General features: G+C 47.1%; 1 protein-coding gene across 3 annotated transcripts in view; it reads left to right on the top strand.

The window, feature by feature from the left end:
- LOC144773252 (ATP-binding cassette sub-family C member 5-like) overlaps nt 1–22,603 on the top strand; it is a 2,136,031-nt gene that overhangs the window by 591,823 nt on the left and 1,521,605 nt on the right. For all 3 annotated transcript variants that reach the window (XM_078658154.1, XM_078658153.1, XM_078658155.1), the window contains exon 7: nt 18,636–18,783. In XM_078658154.1, the coding sequence (XP_078514280.1) occupies nt 18,636–18,783 (148 nt within the window). The remainder of the gene's footprint in view (nt 1–18,635; nt 18,784–22,603) is intronic.

Here is a 22,603-nt window from a genome sequence, read left to right as displayed (position 1 = left end):
CATAAGATTGATCACAAACAGGCCCCTTGATATCAATTGCCACAGTTTCCCATGGCTCCCTGGAAACAATTTGATCACACATAGGAGGTGTTAAGGTTTTCAAAGATGTATCAGCCCTACAGCATGCATTGCACTGCCTTACTGCTCGCTCAGCAGCCATGTCCAATCCGGGCCACCAAAACAAACACTTCAAAATAGACTTGGTTCTGCTGATTACAGAATGCCCTTCATGGCATAACTCAACAATTGATGGACGTAAACTACCTTCTCTTGCTAATACAAGTCCCACTGCTACTACATACTGGGTCTTAAAACAGAGAGTCATCATACTCTCACCCCCAGTCTGTTGCAGGAACATCAAGCCTGCACCCATAGCAGATGCATTAGGTGTGCTTGGTTCTGTCTCCCTTTGCTGTTGTCTGTGCTACCAGTTGAAGAACATACTGAAATATTTGTGAGTTTGCTTCTTCCTTTGACACTGCAAGATGATCTTTGGAAGCCTACTTTAGCCAGATAACCTTCAATCTTCCACCCTAACACACTATAATTATCCCAGCAGGAAAGTTGCACTTACCCTACAACACCCCACTGTCACCCTTCATGAATCTTGCACTCATCTATACCACTCGGGTTATTGGTTGGGCTGGAGGAATAGAGGAGGCCCTGAACACTCTGCAGTGGACATTCAACTTTTAACTCCTCTGGGCAGATTGTTGTGTCCACCAGCCATTGATCTACTCCAGCAGGCGTTGAGCTCTGCAGGGCTCAACAGCAGGCAGATAATTTGGGGTGCTGTTCAGGAGCTCTGCAGTGCCGTCACCAGGAACAAGTATAGATGGCATCAGATTCCCCCACCCTGTACATACACTTTATCAATGTAGGACAATGCATTTTAACTTTTAGCACTGTAAATTTGTTTCCGCAACAAACAGTTCACCCATTTGAAAGCCCAACCTCCCAATGTGGTCAACAATGCACTCACTCTGTAGTAGCTATCACATTGCAACAAGGATTGGCCCTGCAAGCTCCTTATACTGCATCATATGCTTAACTGTGCTGTTGCCCTGGTAATTTTCAGCCTGGTCCTATTTCATTGTACCATATACCTTCAGAAGAATGTAAGCCTTCCCTCCACCAAACTGTGCACTTGATCTAAATCTTCATGTTGCCAAGTCGGCACTTACTGTACTGGCAATCTGTACTATCTCTTTGCGATAATAAATTCATGTTGTAGATATTCTGTATTGACCCAACAAAATTCTCTATTACCCTGCTGTGAGTCTATAGCAGACCCATATACTTGTAGTATGGGCAACCGGTATACACCATACAGCACTGCTAGAATTTAATATTACCCTTACATTATACTGCACACTCACCCTGATTGAAAGAGTGTCCACATTCTGATCATGCTTTACTACTTCCCCTCACCTTACGTTATCATGCCATTCAGTCTACAAAATGACTTCAAAGTAATAATATGTTACATAGTAGGTACAACATCGCAGTCACACAGCAACCTTTCTCCATGCCTGAGAAGAATTTATGTTTCCCCTATGAGGTAAGAAGTACTGTCCTGCTCTATTTAAGTCTGCCTTTGGTGAACACTGACCTTATTGGACAAGGAAGCCCTTCCTCCATTTGGACATGCTGTTGTCATTAGCAATCCCCCTCAGGAGATATATACAAGCCCTGCAGCCACAGCTGCTTCTGTGCTCTGGGAATAAAGAAAGATGAGAATGTGTTCTGCCGAATTGCACCATTTAATCCTTAAGGCGTATGTATCTCATGCTGCCTATGAAGGAGTTCAAAGATTCTTATGGATAACTGTTTTCGTTTATGACGACAGTAGATGACACTCCATTGTTTTCAGGTGGGGCACTAAGCAGGTCCACTGGTCTCCTACACCCAGTATTTACTGTTGTGTATCTAGCCTCGCAAAGGCAGCTTTCATGAAGTCCAGATAATCTGAGACTGTAAGATGTTTCCAAACACTTTCTGATTGTAGGAAAGAGCTCAGAGTCTTACTTTTCTCATCTGTGGGTGAAAGGCATTCACCCCAAAGCGTATCCCCGATCCCAGAGGTTGACAGATTGTTGCCTTCTCTGCAGGCATTATTTAGAAGGTACCATCCTTTTCAGACTGGAATCTCTTTCTATCTCAAGTCATAGACATTTCCCGGATACCTCCTGCAGGTTGTTCATCCACGTATTGGTTGCTACCACGAACATCTGAGCCTGATTTATTTTGGGTACCCCTGTGTGGAGCTACTTTGAATTTATTTCCCCTTTTCAGCTCATTTACACCCTTGTGACACAAAACAATATTACATTATGTGCTAAACCTTCAGAAATTGGGTGCGGAAAAACAGCCAAATGTGCAAGCTGCTAGGTGCCCACCAACCCCATAGTACCAAAAGGAAGCTTGAACATGCATAAAGCTATTTCTTTTTGAGTTTGAAACAAGACTTTTTTACTTGCAACAATACTTGGAATTTAGTGTCTAACCTGAGTGTTACTCCCATTGTAGAAAAAAACCTACTACAGGTGACTTGTTAGATCACCGATGGTGCGTGGTGCAGCACTGGCATCACGGACACACTGGGACATACCGATGTGAACAGCCCTGTTTTATGTTGAAGAGTTAATGGTTGAATTATAGAAAAATGTAAAATGAGACGTCAATTATAGAAATGATCGTGTGCGAAATGCAAAGAGTATGCATAATCTACTAATGACAAGGCACGCCAGACGATGAACGAGACGATGCATAATGCCTTCCCCTGTAACCCTATGTCCCAACAATACACGGACTTCTTGCAGCCGGCCCGCAGGGTTGTAGGCTTTGCTATATGTACTGCACTTTTTTTTTTCACAATAATAAACGTCTTCAAAAAAAAAAAAAAAAAAATACAGGTGACTTGTTAGATGTTTAATGGACTAGTACATAATATTAAAGTAAACCATATACACATTGCTTTTGAAAATGTGGCCTTAGTTCCTGAATATTTGTAATCACAAATATATCCCTCTTCACCAATGGTGTTCTTGCTGCAACAATTAGAATTAATGAGCTGATCTGAGAATTTTTACCATTCCACTGGTAAAAAACCAATAGCTTTCTGATAATTTCTCTTCCCCTGCCTTGTCTCGCTACTTCTCTTTATATCTGAGCAAGAAGTTCAGGGACATAAAGCGCTTATGATAGTGAGAGATTTGAATTGAAGGTAGAAAGGAGAACTTTTGCTCTGGAATGGAAATACCCTTTCACGAGTTTGCGCTGCTATGCTTCATTTTGAGTGGCTTTTCCCCAGCACATCTTCTTAGTAAATGCAACCCTTTCTGTAAAGCATGCTCTGCTGTGAAATGTAAAAAAGCAACTGTTTTTTAATAAGCAGCGTTATTATGGCAGTAATTTCAACTGTACACTCACTGTACCAGGTGGCCCCTTGGATGATAGAGGCACTGGGCAATTGCCCACTTTACCCTTGCATTGGAAAGTATCTGGTTGCCATCCTGCCCATTCCTTTGTTTCTGCCTCTTCCCCGCTATATCAGTGCCTCCCATCTATCACTTAGTTGAGTCTCAATCTGCTTCAGTATGATAAGGAATTATTCTGCAGCCTTTTCTTTCTGAATATTTTCTTCAATCCCTGCAAAGTCTCTCAGAATTAAGGACACAATCATCTGCATCCAGGGCCACTACTGGCGCCACTAAGCCTCACTTACAAGGTAGTACTGTACGTTTTATATAGGACTTAGCACATTTGTCCCATAGTGATCATATATAGTTGATGAGTATTTGGTTACCGTAGCCATTCTCTCTTTCTAGGTGCAGGAAATACAGCTGTCCTCGTTCATTGTTTATCCGGAGAACATGTAGACTTTTTTCCAATATTGCTCTCAGCTCTCTTGGTTTTAGGTACCCTGCCAGGTCCATCTATCATATTATGGCTCCGCACATCCAAGTTGTTTATTATATGTGTATTGTAAAGGGCATTATCACCTGCAAGGGTATCCTGGTGCTGAGCAGGTGTGTGTGTCTAGCCTGACATGTTGTAGGTTGGTTAATCAGAAAGCCAGGTCTTTAGCCTCTTGCAGAATTCAAGAAAAGAGGAGGAGGCTCTGATGTGGATTCTTTTTAGCTGCCACAGACTACTAGTGGCCTTGTCTTTGAGGTTTTATCGCAGTAACACAAGCGCTTTTGTGGGTTATAACCCAGTACAGTACTATATCTTGATACCGGTTATATTTTCATGTCAGGAGTTTGAATACCCTTTTATACTCCTCGACCACTGGACTCTGCACGTTGCCTTTTGAGTTCCTGATCTCTACCTTTTTGTTATATCGACCATAGCGGGACTCAGGCATGCTTTAGTTCACTAGCTGGTGAATTTTTAACGCATGGGGACTATTGATAGGCTCTACGATTAGTACAATTTTTAACGTTAGCAAGTTAACAAGTTACATGGTCCTGCTGAGTGTGGATTTCATATACAGTGCTTTACTTCTACCTTTATTTAGTTTATAGGACCACAATAAGATTTTCATGGTGAGTGCAATCTTTACTTTGCATAGTTACATTACATGAGAACTTTTCCTTTAACCTATGAAACAGAGTCATTATTTTGGTTGCTTTTGCTTGGGGCTCCCCCCTTGCATGATTTTTGGACGTAACTGCATGAAATGAAACAACTCCAGTATTAGACTGGTCTTAGGTCATGATGATATTAGGGATATGTGGTTGTCTCTCGCTCTATGAACTTGTGGCCTATAGGATCGTATAGATACCTATATATGTCTTCAATAGCCAGTATAACATTTATGTTGTAGAATAATTGCTATTCTTGCGAAACATGTTATGTTATTTTTGTATGAGGTTACATATCGTTAATATTTTTGTTTTATTTTCTCCACTTTTCTTTCTCTTGCAACTTTTGTTCAGTCTACTTCTGTTCTCAGTTAACTAACTTTCTTTTTCTTGTTGTTGTATTGCACATAATCTTTGTCCCAATTCACTATTCAACCCACACTCATTTGCATATGGTTCATTGGTACCTTGGTCCTACCTCTGTCTTACATTAAAACACAGTGGTGTATCATTAATGTTAGCCTTGAAAAAGCCCTCAGCCGGCTGGCCAAACGGGGAAACACGTGTCGGCTGTTCTTTGCGTGATTGTACTGTTGGAAGGAATAATTAAAACGGCACATTTTGCCTAAAAAGCACAAAATAACTTTGAATCTTGGAAAAGTATATCCTTTTCACTGCAGTTGATCAACAGGCACAGACATCTCTCTAGATTTTAAATAATCATGATATTTTCTGTAACAGTCCTGTGACTAGACACTAGTTAAAATAAAAAGACTTAAGTTACCAAGCGGCTCAGTTCAAAGTTGGAGATCTGTAATTTAGAGGAGATTGCAAAAAACACACAAAATTGATCCAAATTTTTTCATTTGTCTCCAAAACATGTGCTAGAATGATCAAAGTCCAGGCCTCATGTAAGAAGTTCATATATGGGATACAATATCCCCTTCTGTACATTATAAGGATATTGCAAGTCACCAAGGAGTTCAGTGAACATATAGAGGCATGAGGCCATAGACTGAGTGCCTTTATTGGTCACGGAACTCCTTGGTGACTTGTAATATCCTTATAACATATAGTAAAGGGATATTTTAGCCCATCCAATTTGTGGACTTTATACCTTCCTTCAGAAAACACATCAAATGGAAAACAAGTGGCCCTGCGTTAGGTGTCACACATTCTTCTGGTCATGCCTTTTAAGCCCGCTTCACTTTGCATGTTAGGATTTTCAATTTTGAAACAAACCTTCATGTCTCAGAATGCAATCGACTGCAAATGGCAAAGGCAGAGATTGCTAATGGTGTGGCACATGACGTGGGGCACCCTAGCAGCTGTGGTGAGGCAGCCTCCAGCATAACCCATTATTTTAATGTGTGGAAGGTAGAGGAGCAGACAAAACAGGTTTCTTGAAGCCTGTGGCTGTAGGATAAATGATTTTAGTTTCTTAGGTGTACCAGTTCGCGTATTCCTGTAGGCTACCTTAGACATTCTGCATTCCTTCTCAGAGACAATGAGGGAAGTTGGAATGCGGCCCTAAGCACTTTCTCAGTTAAGTGACCGTTCATTTTAAAAACTGATGCCACACATTTGCTTCCAGTTGGCAATCACCTTATTAGACCAGCTCCTACTGTCCTCAGTTTATACCAGCCTGCCCATGATGTATAATGTCCCACATATATCTATGCATGCATGTTGTTGTAAGGAGGCACAATGCCCGTTACCCTGCCCAAATCCTAATGTAACACAAAATGAAGCGAATTGTGGAACATATAGGACCGACTAAAATAACACTAGAATGACGAGAATGTGTTATGGATAAATATGTGTCCCGGAGCAAGTGATCAAATTGCAAAACATGTGTTGTCCTGATCTTTTTTTTTTTGTGTAAAATTTGTTTTTATTGTGATGAAAAATATACAGCGGAGTAAACCGTAGCTTAAATTGAGACTCAGTCCGGAAGACCTAAGTATGAATAAGAAAAACACAGCCATTCAGCCCACATCCCCGGGGCTGGGCGGCAATATGGTAAGGAACTGAGGAGCTCCGCATTCATGGTAAGAAACATATAGGCGCTATCAGCAGCAAGATAAGAGTGCATCATCACATTTTAACATTTTTATCAGTTGAATACTTTAGTGTAACAAGGTAACACCGAAACAGTCCCTCCCCAAACTTGGCATCATTATTAAACCATATGTGTACAGTGTGTTCATCTCATGAGGGCCCACTCGGGCACAGGGAACAGAATTATAATCAGAACCTTTGGGAGTCAAAGGAAATCACATTTCCAACAGGGATTATACGTGCGTTACCAGGAGGGTACTACTCCAGGACAGTCCCCTCCTCCGCCACCCGCTTCCTCGGAGTCCGACTCCTCCGGGGTAAACAGTCCGGCACTGGTAGCGTCCGAGTCACTACAGGACGACCCCACAGCACACATCATCCTCCATGCAAGCAGGTCCGCCTGCAGCCTTTCATCCCTGCGTGTGTGCTGCATGTGTGTTTCCTCAGCCAAGGACCATTCCCGGACATCCCTAAGCCACAGCGACAACTCAGGGGCCCTATGACCCATCTAGGTGATAGCCACGCTTCGCCTCGCTAACACCAGGAGCAGCTGCAACATCTTATAGGATAAGTTTCTCTTCTTGGGCTTGGGGACCAAGGCCAACAAACAGTGAAGAGGAATCAAGGCGATCCGGAGACCCGTGACACTCTGAATGCGCTCCACCACCTGCCTCCAGAAGTCCTCAATCAGAGGACACTCCCAGGCCAGATGCAAAAATCCCGCCCCCTCCACCCCACACCTAGGGCAATTGTCCCGTCTGTCTTCAGAGATACGGCGTAGGGAGACCGGGGTCATATAGGTGCGATGTACAAAGTTGAAGTGAATTCGTTTGAACCTCGCATTGCACGACACCTTACGGGTGAGGGCTCCGATGCGTTTGCGCTGCCCGGGCTCCAGGGCAACACCTAGGTTTGCTTCCCAGGTCGCCCAGGCCGGTGAAACCGGCGGGTCCAAGTCCTGCCGCATGGCCGAATACAACAATGTGATCAGCTGTCGTCCTCTACCACAAGTAAGTAGGATGTTGAGGGTGTGGGACATCGGAGGCGCCTCCGGAAACCACGGCCAGGTCGCCCTCGCTATCTCTTGGAGTCCCCCGTAGTGGAGGTATTGCCCCTCACTCAGTCCAAAGGCCTCCGTAGCACGTTCAATGGACACAAAGGAGTCGTCCGGATACAGGTCCGCTAAGGTCTCGCAACCCCCATCTCGCCAGTTAAGGAAGGACATATGGCCCTCCATAAGTATCACGGGTGCTAGAATCCACACCGACAACTCCCTGTGAAAGGGGGCCCGTCTCAAGATCCTCTCAACAAACCGCTGCCAGATCCCCGCAGCATGCTTCACTACATATGGCAAGGTCTCATCTGCTCCCCTCCCCTGCATCAGCGCCACCTGCAGCGTCCTCTCATCCGCCCTGCCCGCCAAGAGTCTCATTTCCCAATTATCTTTGCTCGCGAACCATCTCGCAGCTGGTAGGAGCTGCGCCGCATAGTAATACAAATCAAATCTCGGAGCCTCCAGGCCCCCCTCCTCCCAGCTTCGGACAACGATGTGTAGAGCGACCCTGCTGCACCCACCTGCCCAGAGTAACGATGTGAGTAACGTGTTGAGCGTGCGAAACATTCATGCGGGGAGCGGGCAAAGAGAGTTCTGCAGGACGTAAAGCGTCCGTGGGAACATTACCATTTTAGCCACCGCCAGCCGTCCCATGAGGGAGAGCGGGAGCGTGTTCCAGAAAGACACACATTGTTGGAGGGATCGTAGCACCCGCCCGGCGTTACGGGCCAGCAATTGCTCGTCCGACGGGGCCTGGATTCCCAAATACCAGAAGGCCTCCAGTTCCCATCTCAATCCCAGTTGCGGGAGGTCCACCCTCGGGTCCGTACCACAACCCGCCAAGGGGAAGATCAGGGACTTCCCGGGATTTATCCGCAGACCCGAGGCCGCACCCAAGCGGTCCAAAAGCTGCAGCAAAATGGGCAGTGACTCACTCGGGGACATTAAATAAAACAGAGCATCGTCAGCATATAAGGAAATCACATTCACGGTATCTCCCACTCTGATCTCCCACTGTGCCATTTCCCTACGAACAGAAACTGCCAAAGGCTCAATCGTCACGGCAAAAAGTAGCGGCGAGAGGGGACACCCCTGCCGAGTGCCCCTGCCTAAAAGCCAATCCTCAGAACGAGCCGATCCAAGCCTAACTCTGCCGCGGGGCGCCCTGTATAGGATCCGGATCCAGTCGCAAAAGACGGGCCCCAGTCCCACCAACCGGAGCACCTCCAGCAAGTACCCCCAGTCAACCGTGTCGAACGCTTTGGCCAGGTCAATGGACACTAGAACCTGGGGGTCCTCCCTATCTCTCGCCACATGCAGGATATGGTTCAAGCGCCGTAAATTCATTGCAGTGTTGCGGCCTGGGATAAACCCGCACTGATCCTGATACACCAAGTGCGCCATGTGCGGCGCTAAGCGAGAGGCTAATAATTTGGTTAGGATTTTCACGTCCGTATTAATCAGGGTAATGGGCCGGAACGCCGCGGGGTCGCAACCGTCCCCACCGGGTTTCAGGATCATGCAAACTTCACCCTGATTCATGGTAGGCGGGAGAGCGCCACACTCAAGCGCCTCACAATAAACCTGCAGGAGGAGGGGGGCCAGCACCTCCTCAAACGCCTGGTAAAATTCAGACGGAAACCCATCACTCCCAGGGGTCTTAGCCCTCGGTAGACTGGCCATCGCCACTCTGACCTCTCGAAGCGACAACGCCACATCCAATTCCTCCGCGGCCTCCCTCAAGAGGGCCTGGCGAGGCAGTTCCCAGAGATAAGGCTGATAGGAGGTCTCTGTCACCGAGGGGTCTGCAGCATATACCGTCTGCAAATGAGACTGGAGGACTCCGAGAATACCCGCTTCCGAGTACACCATGTCCCCCGCAGGATCCCTCAGGGCAACTATCCGTGCCGGGGCGAACTCCCTCTTGAAAATCCAGGCTAATAATCGCCCAGACTTGTCCCCTTCTCGATGGAGGCGCTGTCGGTACTGGCCCAAAGTGTATTTATCCAGTAGGGTCAATATGTCGTGGACGCACACACGAGCCGTCCGGTCCGACTCCAGATCCGAGTCGTCGGGATCCGAGACAGTCTGACAATGCCGAAGGCGATCCTCCGCTTCTCGCAAATCACGGAGCAACTGCTTCCGCACCCCATAGGTCAGGCCCATACATTCGCCTCGCACCACCGCTTTCAGGGCATCCCATTTAACCGAGTAGGGCATGTCACCCCCCTCCCAATTCAAGTCAAAATAGTTAGTCAGGGCCGTCGCCACATGGTCTCTCCCCACTTGGTCCTGCAAGAGGTCCATCGGCATCCTCCATGTCCAGGGACGGGAGGGCTGGGCGAGCCATTGCGCAACGCACGTCACCGGTGAGTGGTCCGACAAGAAACAGGCCTGATGAGTGACAGTTAAGGAAAGGGACGCGCCGATATTAGCGGTGAGGACCCTATCCAACCTACTATGAGTGTTGTGCATCGGGGTGTAACAGGTGTACAATTTCTGTAGGGGATTTCCCTGTCGCCACACATCAGCGAGCCCCAGGGTGTGCATCACTTCCCGGAGTCTCGCCGTCATACGTGGTTTCGTGCCAGTACGGGGGGGGGTCTATCCAAATCCGGGTCCAACACACAATTAAAGTCTCCAAGCCAGAGAAGGGGGCGTCAAGGTCCAAAACAAGGACCTTCTGGAGACGGGAGAAGAAATCGGGGTCATCAACATTAGGTGCATATGAATTCAATATCGAGAAATCCCTCCCATCCAGTTTCACCCCCAGTAGCAGGTATCTGCCCTCAATGTCCGCCTCAGCATACTGGACGGCAAAGGGAACTCCAGGTGCCACCCAGACCAGAACCCATCTGGCATAGGTAGAAAAGGAGGAATGAAACACCTGGCCTCTCCATTTTTTGGACATCGTTTGAGTGCCCTCCTCATTCAAATGAGTCTCCTGCAGGCACGCAATGGAAACTCCATGGCGTCGGAGGAAGGACAGGACCCTGTGTCTCTTGGTACAAGTGCCCAGCCCCCGCATGTTCCAGGTCAAAAACTTATATCCCATGATTGGTGGTCCCGCCCATCTGGGCCGTCAGTTTTATCCTCTACGATCTGCCACCTATGAGCTTGAACAGTAGTACACTTGATGCCTGCAACAGTACCCCCCACAACACCCCCACCCCCCCAGATTCCACAACCCCTCAAACCCCGTAGAATACATCCCCCCACCCACGAGCAAGATGACTGTAACAACCAAATATGCTACTCTCCCTGCTGGTGCCAGGACGTACACAGCCACCCCATTCACCCCACACAACACTCACTCACAAAACCAGAACTACCCCCCCCCCCCCTCCAGCTCCTCCCGGGACCCCAGCCCTACAGGAAGGTCACTAGGCTCAACCAAAAGGAGCAGTCTGAGGTCGGGCTCCGCTCCAAACAGGTAAATGTGCCCCCCACCATACAGTCCCCATTCAGCAGGATGCAGGATGCAAGTCCTCCGCCCCACCCATCAACCCAAGGGCAAATGTCTCAGGCCACAAACATCCACAGCGAACTCAGAACATGTCAAAGGCCACTCAGGCGAGAGTGTAACAAGGTGTAAGCCAGAGAGTACCTCACGACGGGACCGTCTCTACCATGGACTCGGCACCTCCAGTCTCTGGGATCACCGGAGCCGTGAAGACCGTGCCCGGCACTGTATCCTGCAAAGTGTCCGGAACAAGGACGTCCCCAGGGGAGGACGGGCTTGGAGTCCCCGGCCCAGTCTCTGCCGGCAAAGGTTCCAGAAGGAGAGCATCATCTTCACCCACCGTGACTCTAGGTTCCTCGGAGACCACCGACTCAGACCGGCGCCTCCGTCTGCCACGGCGGTTCCTCGGAGGTCGGGTCCCCCACGTCTCGCGGGCCCCTCCACGTTCTCCCGGGGGAAGGTCATCGCCCCTGATCTCCAGCCACTCCCACACCTCCGCCGGGGATTCAAAGTGCGCCCTCCCTTGTGAAATCACCTTGATTTTGGCCGGGTATAACAGCATGCATTGCAACTTCATCTCACGGAGCTTTTGCTTAACCCCCAGGTAGGACTTCCGTTGCTCCTGAACTTGCTGGGTGTAGTCGGGATAGATGGACACCCGACTGTTTTCAATGGTGAGATTCGCCGTTTCCCTCGCCGCTCTTAGGATGCAATCCCGATCTCTATAGTTCAGGATCTTGGCGATCAGTGCCCTCGGAGGTGCTCCTGGACGCGGCGGTGGGACCAAGGCCCAATGGGCCCGCTCGATGACGAAGACATCCGACAGGCCCCGCGGACACCGCTGGGTTCGGATCCAAGTCTCCAGAAAGCGCTCAGCATTACCCGCCTCCAACCGTTCCGGCACTCCCAGGACCCGCATGTTGCTGCGACGCGCACTTCCCTCCGCGTCCTCGGCTCTCCGCTCCAAGGCATGTGTTGTGGTCGTGAGGTGTGTGACCGTCTTCTTGAGGGAGGCCACCTCACCTTGCAATTGTGTAATGTTGCCCTCGGCGTCCGAAACCTTGTCCGCAACCTTCCGGAGATCTGTCCGCAAAAGGTTGACGTCAATCGAGACCGTCTCAATCTGCCGCTCCAAGGCAGTGTGTGAGCCCTGTATGGCCTTCAACAGTTCCGCCCTGGAAGGCTCCACAGGCCCGTCCACCCCCTCTTCCTGAGCTGACTGTCGCGCAATCCGCTGCGAAGGCAGCCGCTGAGTCGTATATTGCGTGATGGTGTTGGGCTGGGTGGAGCGCGACATCCTATCTTTACGCATTGCCAAATTCCAAGAGCCTCAACCAGCGCTCCAGTGAACCAACAAGGGCCCCCCCAGCCACCGCCGCCTTGATATGCGGCGCAAAATGTCCGCCCAGCCCGGAAATACCGTGCACAGTACCTCTCAGCCTGCAATCTCCAGTCCTCGCCAAGATGGACGTCACCAGAAGGGGCTACCAGCGTCAATGAGGCGTCCCAATCCAGGCCTTGTGTCTATAAATAAGGGGGTGTAGAGTCCACTCTCCCCCACCGAACCCTCAACACTGCCGATGCGTGGATACCGTTGGGGGGCGACAGCCCAGGAGAGCCACCAGGCGGTCCAATCGTTCCCGTCCTCACCGCAGCGTGAAGCAGGGGGCCCTACCCCGGCCAGTTCTCAGGCCATACACCCGGGGAGGGGGACCGTCTCAGGGGGACCCCGGGGCACCAGTACCTGCGGGATTATGTATGGCCCAAACACTCAGGGCCTCCCGGGACCGCCACTGCAATGGCTTCAGGGGCAGGATAAAGACACCGCCGTCGGGACCCCTGGGACAGAGAGGGTCCGCTTCTACAGGTGGCGGCTGTCGGGTTCAGGCTCTCCCACTCTACGGGTGAAGAGCCGTCAGGGAGGAAAGTCGGCCGCTGCACTCACCCCCTCTGCGGCAGGGCCGACGCCGACCAGGATAGTTCCACTGCTGGACCCGCCGGGGTCACCCCGGTCCCGCAATCGCGGAGCCCCGATGGACAGTGGGCTCCGTAGTCCAGGAAGTGACACCGTACCTTTTAGAGCCCTCGGCAGTCCGCAGCTCCTCTCTGCCTCTCTCCCGGACTAGGCCTCAGACCCCGGCCTCGCGTGGGCAGAGGCCCGGGGTACCAGCTCGCTCGTGAAGTCCGCAGCGGTATGCCGGAGAGTCCTCCAACGCGGAGCCCCGGCTGACAGTGGGCTCCGTCCTCCAGAGGTCAGCACCGCGCCTCCCGGTAGCCTCTGGGGCCCAGCACCGCCGCTCCGTCTTCCCTCCGGACCAGGCCGCAGACCCCGGCCTTGCATGGACGGAGGCCCGGGGTATCACATCGCCAGCAATTCCTCAGCCACACTCATGGGTACCCGGCGTCCTCCACTCGATTCAGGGGCGCCGTTGTGAGGGGAGCCCACGACCCCCGATTTCAATGTTTCTGAGCCCAGGCAGGATAAATATACAGGATTTTGAGGTCCTCAGGCCGGGAGCTGGTGGAGCTCACGTCCTGTCAGCCATGCTGCTTGGCCATGCCCCCCGTTGTCCTTATCTTTAAATAAAACGCCTGGATTGAATTTGGAACTCTGTTCACTCAAATTATATTGCTGCCACACACACAGTGCTTGGGGTCATGTGCCGCAACTTTCTCCAAGCTGAGTGAAGGTCACTGTGCTCCTTGAGCGCTGTGAGGTCACAAGTCACTTGTAATATCTTTTTACAAGTAACTAGGTGCTTCATGTTCTTATTATAGGCACGTGATGACATCAGAATGACCCTAAAAAAGGGGAAAAAAGTCCAATACATTATAGGGAGATTACAAACGTACACATTTTTATGTTAAGTAAACTGCTAAAGCTCACGTGCACTGTCGGTTTCTTGGTGCTTTCTTGACTTATTTTCTCTCCCACCGCATGAGGCATTGCTGCATGTACATGCAATCCCAGTTGGCATTTCCATTTCCAAATCTGACGCAATCTTCTGCCATAGCCATGTCCTCTGGCTTAAACGACTCCCCCCCCCCTTATAGGCCAGGACCGTCTACATCGTTCTCCCCCCTTAGTCCAGCCTGCTAGTAAGTCACTGAACAGGCAGGCAAAATCTTCCCAGTCATTTCTTTATAACTATCTCTCGGGGTCAGTAGGTGTGTGCCATGCATTCGGTATGGGTAGTGGCTGTCCTTGCCATTAGATCTGGGAGGGCTGGGATCCCTCTGGTCGCGAGGAAAATATGTACAAAGGATCATATCGGCAATAACTACTTTTAACATGCGCTCAGCTTAGGGCAACAATACTTAAACACAAATAAGTGCATAAAACAACACATATGGAAAATAGCGAAAGTGGTTAAATTCAAAAGGCTGAATTTTTAGCAGCAGCATAGCAGATACAGAACAGTTTGTAGAAATAGTAACTTCTTCATACATACATTGCCATTAACAAGACACAATTTTCAACATAAAATACAGTTGCAATCATTCACCAACACCACCACATCAAGAATATCAAAAACATTGTGAATGTGACATCTCAATACTGCAGTGGTGAGAGAGAGAGAGAGAGAGAGAGAGAGAGAGAGAGAATAAAAACTGACAGAAAAAATTGTGAATTTCTCAAAAAACCTTAACCCACTCCTAGCGCATGGTGCCCGATTACGAGGGGACGCTCTGCATGGTGCACTGCACTAAGTGAGCCCGATAGTCTGTCTGTTTCGGCCCGGGATAAGATAGCAACAATTTATGCGGAGAAGGAGCAATTCAACAACTGCAGGCCCCCTTTGGCCAAGCACAAGCTACACCTTACTCTCCAAAAAGAACACATTTTCCCTAACGTCCGAATTGCACCCTATATCACACCCAGGGGTCAAGTATACAGGCTGTGCCACGCCCAATGAGCCAAGAGAATAGCACCTCTCACTTCTTTTAGATACTATCAGTGTGAAGAAACTGATAGCACTAAAAAAAAGTCTTAAGACTAAAAAATAAGATTGAGATGCTGGTCCGATATCACACCCAGAACCTATGCGTGCCTTCTGTATCTCGCTCAGCGGCCCAAGCAGCCTCTTTATCATACCCAGAGACAAGCGTACCCTCTGTGTCTCCCCAGTGGTCCAAGCAACAAACAATCCTCACCTCTCCTGGTTTGCCATGTGCCAAATGCTGGGACTAAGGATCAGATGAAGTCTCTTACCCACTGAGTGCAGCTTCAGGATGGACTTCGCCTCGCCGGTTTCAAAAGAATGTTCAATAAATTGTGGCATCTGCTCATCAATCTTGTTGCGTATATGTGAATCCATATGGGTGAGGTCCTTTTCCTTCAGCTGCAGTCCAGCTCGAAGAACCAATCTCTCCTATCTGGCTCGCCAAAATGCTGCTTGGATATAAATTTACCTTTTGAAAAAATGAAAGACCAGAGGCTTTTTTCAAAGCAGGAACAGTTGTTTAATTAAATGCAGTGGCCGGGAAATTAGGCAACAGAGTTGGCGGTCTGAAAACTGTCTCAAAGCACGTTAGTTTCGGCTGTCATTTTATACTTCACATGACCATCATAAAACGATGTATGGAAACCTTTCGTGACAGAAGTTTGGGCCTAGTAAAAGTGCCATAAATTGGGGGTTTGATAAGAAGCGCAGGTGGGCCTCGTTCGTGTGTGGACATACTGCAGGGCCAGTGGCTACGTGTCCAGATGTCCGGCATGAGGAGTGCGTGATCACTGTGTGTAATAATCATGAATGGCTTAAGATTGGCTTCTGATTGGCTGTGTGTTCCTAACTTTGTGTGGCATCTGACTTTGTGGTGTTTTTGAGAATGCTTGCCCCTCCTGCCAAACGTGTTTTATTGGGGCCAGTCTCCTGAGACCATTGTGGTGTTGCTGCCTATCTGTGGGATCGATCTGGGTTTTCCTGTTTGGACGTTCTGTCTAAGGGTTACATATCCCCCCACCTGTGATCTGTCAATCAGTTGCTTCAGGCCTAGGTAGCAGGGCCTGCCTAGCCACGTATTTCTGACTCGGGTTTGAGGAGGCAGTCACATCGGGTAAATTCAAACAACGGAGATGTGAGTTTGTTTTTTATATGTACATATATCATGGTGTACATCAACATTGTATTGTCAAATATTAACATTGTGATGTCTTAAATAAAAAAAATCAGATATTTCATACCATCCTTTCGGCTATTGGCCCAATAGTTTAAGATACCAATTAATAATACGTTTGCATAATCTGTTTCCAGTGTGCAAGTTCCTTCCGAGAATGGCTGCAGGAAGTTGACCATATAGCCATGAGGGTATTAAATTAATAATTATATCACAGAATTATTATGTAATTTTATTTGAAATAGAAGTAAATCCACAAATACTGTTTGGGCAATTTCAATGTTTGAAAATGGGGGTGTATGATCACTGCAACTCGTCCACCTTTCTTGTGTCCTATTATGTTACACTTTAGCAGATCATAGTTGTCAGTAATAGCTGCTAATTCTGGCACCATACTTTCCAACTTATTTTTAATCAGGGATTGAATATTAGCGTAGGGTGTTTTAATACAATTTTCAGTGCGGGGACTTACCTCTGGTATAATATTGGAGCGTTTGGTGCTCTGGTGCAGTATTGCCATTTTATTAGTTATGATATCCTGTGTCAGAATGCTGTGTCCTTCAAAGCACTGAAGGGCCTCCAAAATTAAACTCTGATGTGTATGACACAAACTCAGCAGTTCCTCCGTGGTGTACTTAAACAATTGGACATAATGCTGACCTGTGAGTTCATCAGGCGTGGACTGGTAAAGACGGGCCGCCCTTGGCGCACCAGTGGGGCATCCGCTGCGTTCGGGTACACAGGCCACCAACTTTTGTAGTCCCCATGCTGCCGGCTCATGAGCCGCTAGACCACTGACCCAGATTGAAAGACCAGCCCAGAAGTGAGGATCGCAACTAGTGCTTCACACACATGGTAAAACAAAAGAGCTTTCTGTTGTAAAGATGCACTGGACTCAATTTAAATTAATTCCTTTATTTGGCTGAAGAGCACGGAAGGACACAACCAGCTTACAAGTGTCCTTCTTCCAACTGCCCGAGAAACTGCTGCTGTCAAACCCAAACATTCCAGGAATGCTTGTCTCGCAAGCATTCCTGGTAACTAAGCAACACAACCCTTTATTGAAAATGATATACTTTAAAAATGAAAATCAGCTTAATGTTTGATAAAAAATGTTTCTAGTAGGTCAACTTGTTTCTACAATCGGAAAGGCTTTGGGGAGGTCCCTCTAGGATCTGCTCAGCTTGTTGTATTTCTTAGGTCTATAATTAGAAAATTATTGAGTTGATCAAAATTAATAGTACCTGTTTTTTATAGCAAAACAAAACTACATACTGAGATAGCAAAAACTTCAAGAAAAAAATGTTTAATAATGTTTCCCTCAGTTTTTGTATGCGTGAGGTTGGTTTTCCAAGGCACAACTCCATGTGGTCTTCACAACAGATTAGTCAAAGTTCTAATTGGAAAACTATGCAAGAGGCAGCTTTATAAGTAGCCATAGTTTTAGAAAAAGAAGAAATTCACATCGACAATTTGTACTCCAACAAATCTGTTACAGAAAGTATGATAATTTGAAGGGAGCTGTTTCTTTTCAATTTCCCTGGTCAACACGTTCCTACTTTCTGGGCTGAAACACTAATAGAAGCAGGCATCAAGGTGTGGAAGCATGCATGCCTAATAATATGGAGCATGGGTCATGCACTTTTATTATCTGACTGCTTCAAAACCGTCAAAGGACATAATATCTATTGTGAAGTACAGTGAAGGACAACACAACACGCTTTAGCTACTACTAAAGATCTCCCACTATGCCAGGGAAAAAAGAGAGTAAGTACTGATTTTTGGCACAATGTAAATGCAGCATACTTAGCTGATATTTAAGTGGTAAACTCAGCTACTGTAGTAACTGTATAGTGGGACAGATAAAATGTGAGTTTTTAACAATGCCTTTTACCAGGGAACCTCACGTTAACTGCCATGAATGTTTAAAGAGAAGTTACATCCATAAACCATGTTACACACATCTTCTGATAGGCTTGGGCAATCACTTCAACCACTTATGTTTGAGGTTTTTCTTACACTCAACAAAGCACCTTTTTTCTCAATTGTGGTTTTTCTTACACACAATAAAGCACATTTTTCCTCAATTGTTTGCTAAGTCTTTCTTCCTTTTTGATTATAGAAGCACTGGTCCCATTGTATATTATTTTTAATGTATGCATAATGAATGGCGTTCGTTTGCTAACATAATAAACAAGACAAGTTCAATTGAAAAATAGTGAGTGAGACAGAAAAAAGAAAACATTTGTATGTTTAATGTTTAAAACTAATGATTGTGAGTCATTGTGAAGAGCATTTTTAAGCAGTTATGAGACACACAACCTAAGTATTTTGTTTTAACTATTTTCAGATGCTGGCATCAAAACTCACTGCACATTTCAGGAGAAAGTGCATAAAAGTAACAGACCGAAGAGTGCATATTATGAATGAAATTCTAAATTGCATCAGATTTATCAAGATGTATGCGTGGGAAAAACCTTTTGTCCAGAACGTTCAAGGTGTGTACATGATACTTGTTTGTATGTCATTTTTTTTAAAGTCATTCTTTTGTTTTAAATAATGCTTTCTAGTAAGATTGCCTTTTTTTAAACAATTTTATTTTATACGTTTACTTGCTACATATACTGTATGTGGGTTAAAGAAAACTAATCACTTGGATGTCCATGGATCAAGATATCATTGCTGTGCTATAGTCCACTGTCACAGGCCTTGTCAGAGGCTCTAGGATCCTGAGTTCACTTAGGTGTCACGAGGATGCCTGGAAGCGTTCTTCTCAATAGGATGAATATAGTTGATGAGTTTCATAGCCTTGTTCAGTTCAGATGCTATCTTCTAATGTCTTCCTTGTATGATGAAACATAGACAATTCAACATCCTTAACCCCTTTGCTGCGAGGGAAATTCCCGCGCGGGGGGAGGGGTGTCCGCGGCATTGCTGTTCTCGTGACGAGCCCAGCTCGTCATGACTCACAGTGGAGCTGTGCTCATGACGAGCTAGGCTCGCCACAACCCCGCCCACTGATTAGTTCTCCCGCACAGGCGGGGAATTAACCGCCCGTGGGCGGGCCGCGGCCTTTATGACGAGCTGAGCTCGTCATGAGCATAGCTCCACTGTGACTCATGACGAGCTGAGCTCGTCATGAGCACCGAAGGAGTTAATGTTTTACATTAAAAATAATTTTTTAGACTTGATCTGGATGATGCTTTAACATGAGCTGTGCCGTAGCTTTTGTTATGGTGTGTGTATATGGTACTCAGCTAGACTTTCAGCTGTTAAAGGCTGTTGCCCTAGCAAAATTACTTAGCATTGCTAAGTGATTGCAGTGGTCACTGAGGAGTAGTATTTTTTGCTAATGTTACTTATTAGTTCCCATTTTTCTCATTACCTTCTCCTTTGTGTGCCATACCGTATGTAGAGAGAGAAATACAGGTCTTTTCCCAGCCGTTGATTGGTGGCACTAAGCTGTTGGGGCTGGGGCAAGGGCTGCAGTACGAGAAGTCCACTCCTAAGCTATAAAGAGTCCATGTAGCTATGCAGCCCTTGAATGCATTTTCCAGAATTAAGGATGTGGTACTAAACATTAGATAGTGGAGTGAGTAAGAATGAATGATTTCTATCTACTAAGGATACTTTGGACTCCCAACCAGTCACAAGTGTTTAATCCTGTGAACCTACATTCTCCTCCTAATACAAGTCCCACTACTACTACATATTTAGTCTTTTTTTTTACTTTATTGGGTTTTACTTGCATATCCATTTACAGTTCGACATCCGAGATATTAACTCAGGAGGGACAGGCCGCTATGCTCGGCGTGCCTCAATTGACGGAAAGGTGCCCCGCTAACCAGAGCCAGCCCTCCCTCCAGCTCCTGCATTTACCCCATGACATACAGGTCTAAACGTCTGTGCTTTGAACAACTTCGCTCGTAAACTTGATACCCCATGTTGCCCCATTCTACTTACCCCCACCCTCACTTCCCTCCAGGCGTGCCACTTCTCCATGTGCGACTGCTCGGTGTACTCAGTCATGCCCCTCCCTGCATGTCGTAGATCTTGGGGCCATTGCATCTAGCAGAGTTCCACAGTTGGTGCACTCATGCCTCACATTAGATAGTTTGGAAACCAGCCCAATATCATGCTTTAACATTCACACTTTATCCAGAAGCCTCAAGGATCTCCTCCGCCCGGTCGTCAGCTCCTATAGCCTCTATGTTCCTTAGCAATACCACCAGGGCTTCCCATGCACTACATATTGGGTCTTAAAACAGAGAGTCATCGTACTCTCATCCCCGGTCCGTTGCAGGAACTTCAAGCCTGCACCCTTAGCAGCTGCACTGGATATGCTTGGTTCAGTCTCCCTTTGCTGTTGTCTGTGCATACTGAAATATTGGTGGTGAGTTTGCTTCTTCCTTTGACACTGCATCTTTGGAAGCCTACTTTAACCGGATAACCTTGCATCTCCCTCCCTAAAACACTGTAATTATCCCAGCAGGAAAGTTGCACTTACCCTACAACACCCCACTGTCACCCTTCATGAATCTTGCACTCACCTATAGCACTCGGGTTATTGGTTGGGCTGGAGGAGTAGAGGAGGCCCTGAACACTCTGCAGTGGACATTCAGCTTTTAACTCCTCTCTGCACATTGTTGTATCCACCAGCCACTGATCTACTCCAGCAGGCGTTGAGCTCTGCAGGGCTCAACAACAGGCAGAGAATTTGGGGTGCTGTTCAGGAGCTCTGCAGTTCCATCCCCAGGAGCAAGTATAGGTGGCGTCAGATCCCCCACCCTGTACATACACTTTATCAATGTAGGACAATGCATTTGAACTTTTAGCACTGTAAATTTGTTTCTGCAACAAACAGTTCATCCATTTGAAAGCCCAACCTCCCAACGTGGCCAACACTGCACTCACTCTGTAGTAGCTATCACATTGCAACAAGGATGGGCCCTGCAAGCTCCTTATACTGCATCATATGCTTAACTGTGCTGTTGCCCTGGTAATTTTCACCCTGGTCCTATTTCATTGTACCATATACCTACAGCAGAATGTAGGCCTTCCCTCCACCAAACTGTGCGCTTACTGTACTGACAATGTGCACTATCTCTTTGCGGAAATAAATTCATGTTGTAGATATTCTGTATTGACCCAACAACATCCTCTATTACCCTGCTGTGAGTCTATAGCAGACCCATATACTTATAGAATCGGCAACCGTTATACACCATACAGCACTGCTAGAATGTAATCTTACCCTTACATTTCACTGCACATTCACCCTGATTGAAACAGTGTCCACATTCTGATTATGCGTTACTACTTCACTATCACTTTACGTTGTCATGCCATTCAGTCTACTTCAAAGCAATATATATGTTACATAGTATGTGCAACATCGCAGTCACACTGTAACCTTTCTACTTTTGCCTGGGAAGAATTTATGTCTCCCCTATGAGGTAAGAAGTTCTGTCCTGCTCTATTTAAGTCTGCCTTTGGTGAACACTGACCTTATTGGACAAGGAAGCCCTTACTCCCTTTGGATGTGCTGTTGTCATTAGCAATCCCCCTCAGGAGATATATACAAGCCCTGTTAGGACACCTTTGCCTCTACCTAACTTGCCTCTACCTAACTCAGACTTCGGTAAGCATGGCTCAATCCCTCATCGTGATGGGGCAGCTGGAATATATGGAGCGGAAAAAGAAGAGGATAGACTTGCCTCCCTATTTCATACATTGAGAGATGATTTACTGGGAACATTTGAGATTTCTGAGAAGAATCAGAGGGGTTTACACGATAGAATTGACCTTCTGGAGGCCAAAATTGAAGGTATTAATGCTAGAACCAGTGTCTTAGAGGGTAAAGTGACAGCCCTCTCTGAGACCTCTAAAGGAAACTCTAAGGATATAGAAGCCCTAATAGCGCAGAATCGTACCTTAACAATGGATCTGGAAAGGTTGGAAACCCAAAGTCGACGCAACAACTTGAGGATCCTCAAAATTCCTGAAGGGGTAGAAGTTGAGGACATAAAGGGGTTCGTGTGCAGACTGCTTTGTGAGGATATCTTAAAGGATCGACCTGATATTAATCTGGAAGCTGAGATCCAGCGAGTGCACAGGGATCCATTTAGGCTACACCCTGATCGTAAAGCACCTAGGAAGATTCTGGTGTATTTCCAGACTTATAGTGTTAAAGAATTGATCCTCAGTAGATGTTTGTCACGTACTTCTTTACATTTCCGAGCCAACCCCTATCAGATAAGATCAGATATAGGTGGAAAAACCGCTCAAAGGCAGTGGGAGCTTGGCTCTAGGATGCCA

The sequence above is a fragment of the Lissotriton helveticus genome, chromosome 8 (assembly GCF_964261635.1).
Source record: "Lissotriton helveticus chromosome 8, aLisHel1.1, whole genome shotgun sequence".
In the NCBI taxonomy this organism is placed as follows: Eukaryota; Metazoa; Chordata; class Amphibia; order Caudata; family Salamandridae; genus Lissotriton; species Lissotriton helveticus.
Note: the sequence above shows the minus strand (reverse complement) of the source record. Positions and strands in the feature narration are given on the sequence as shown.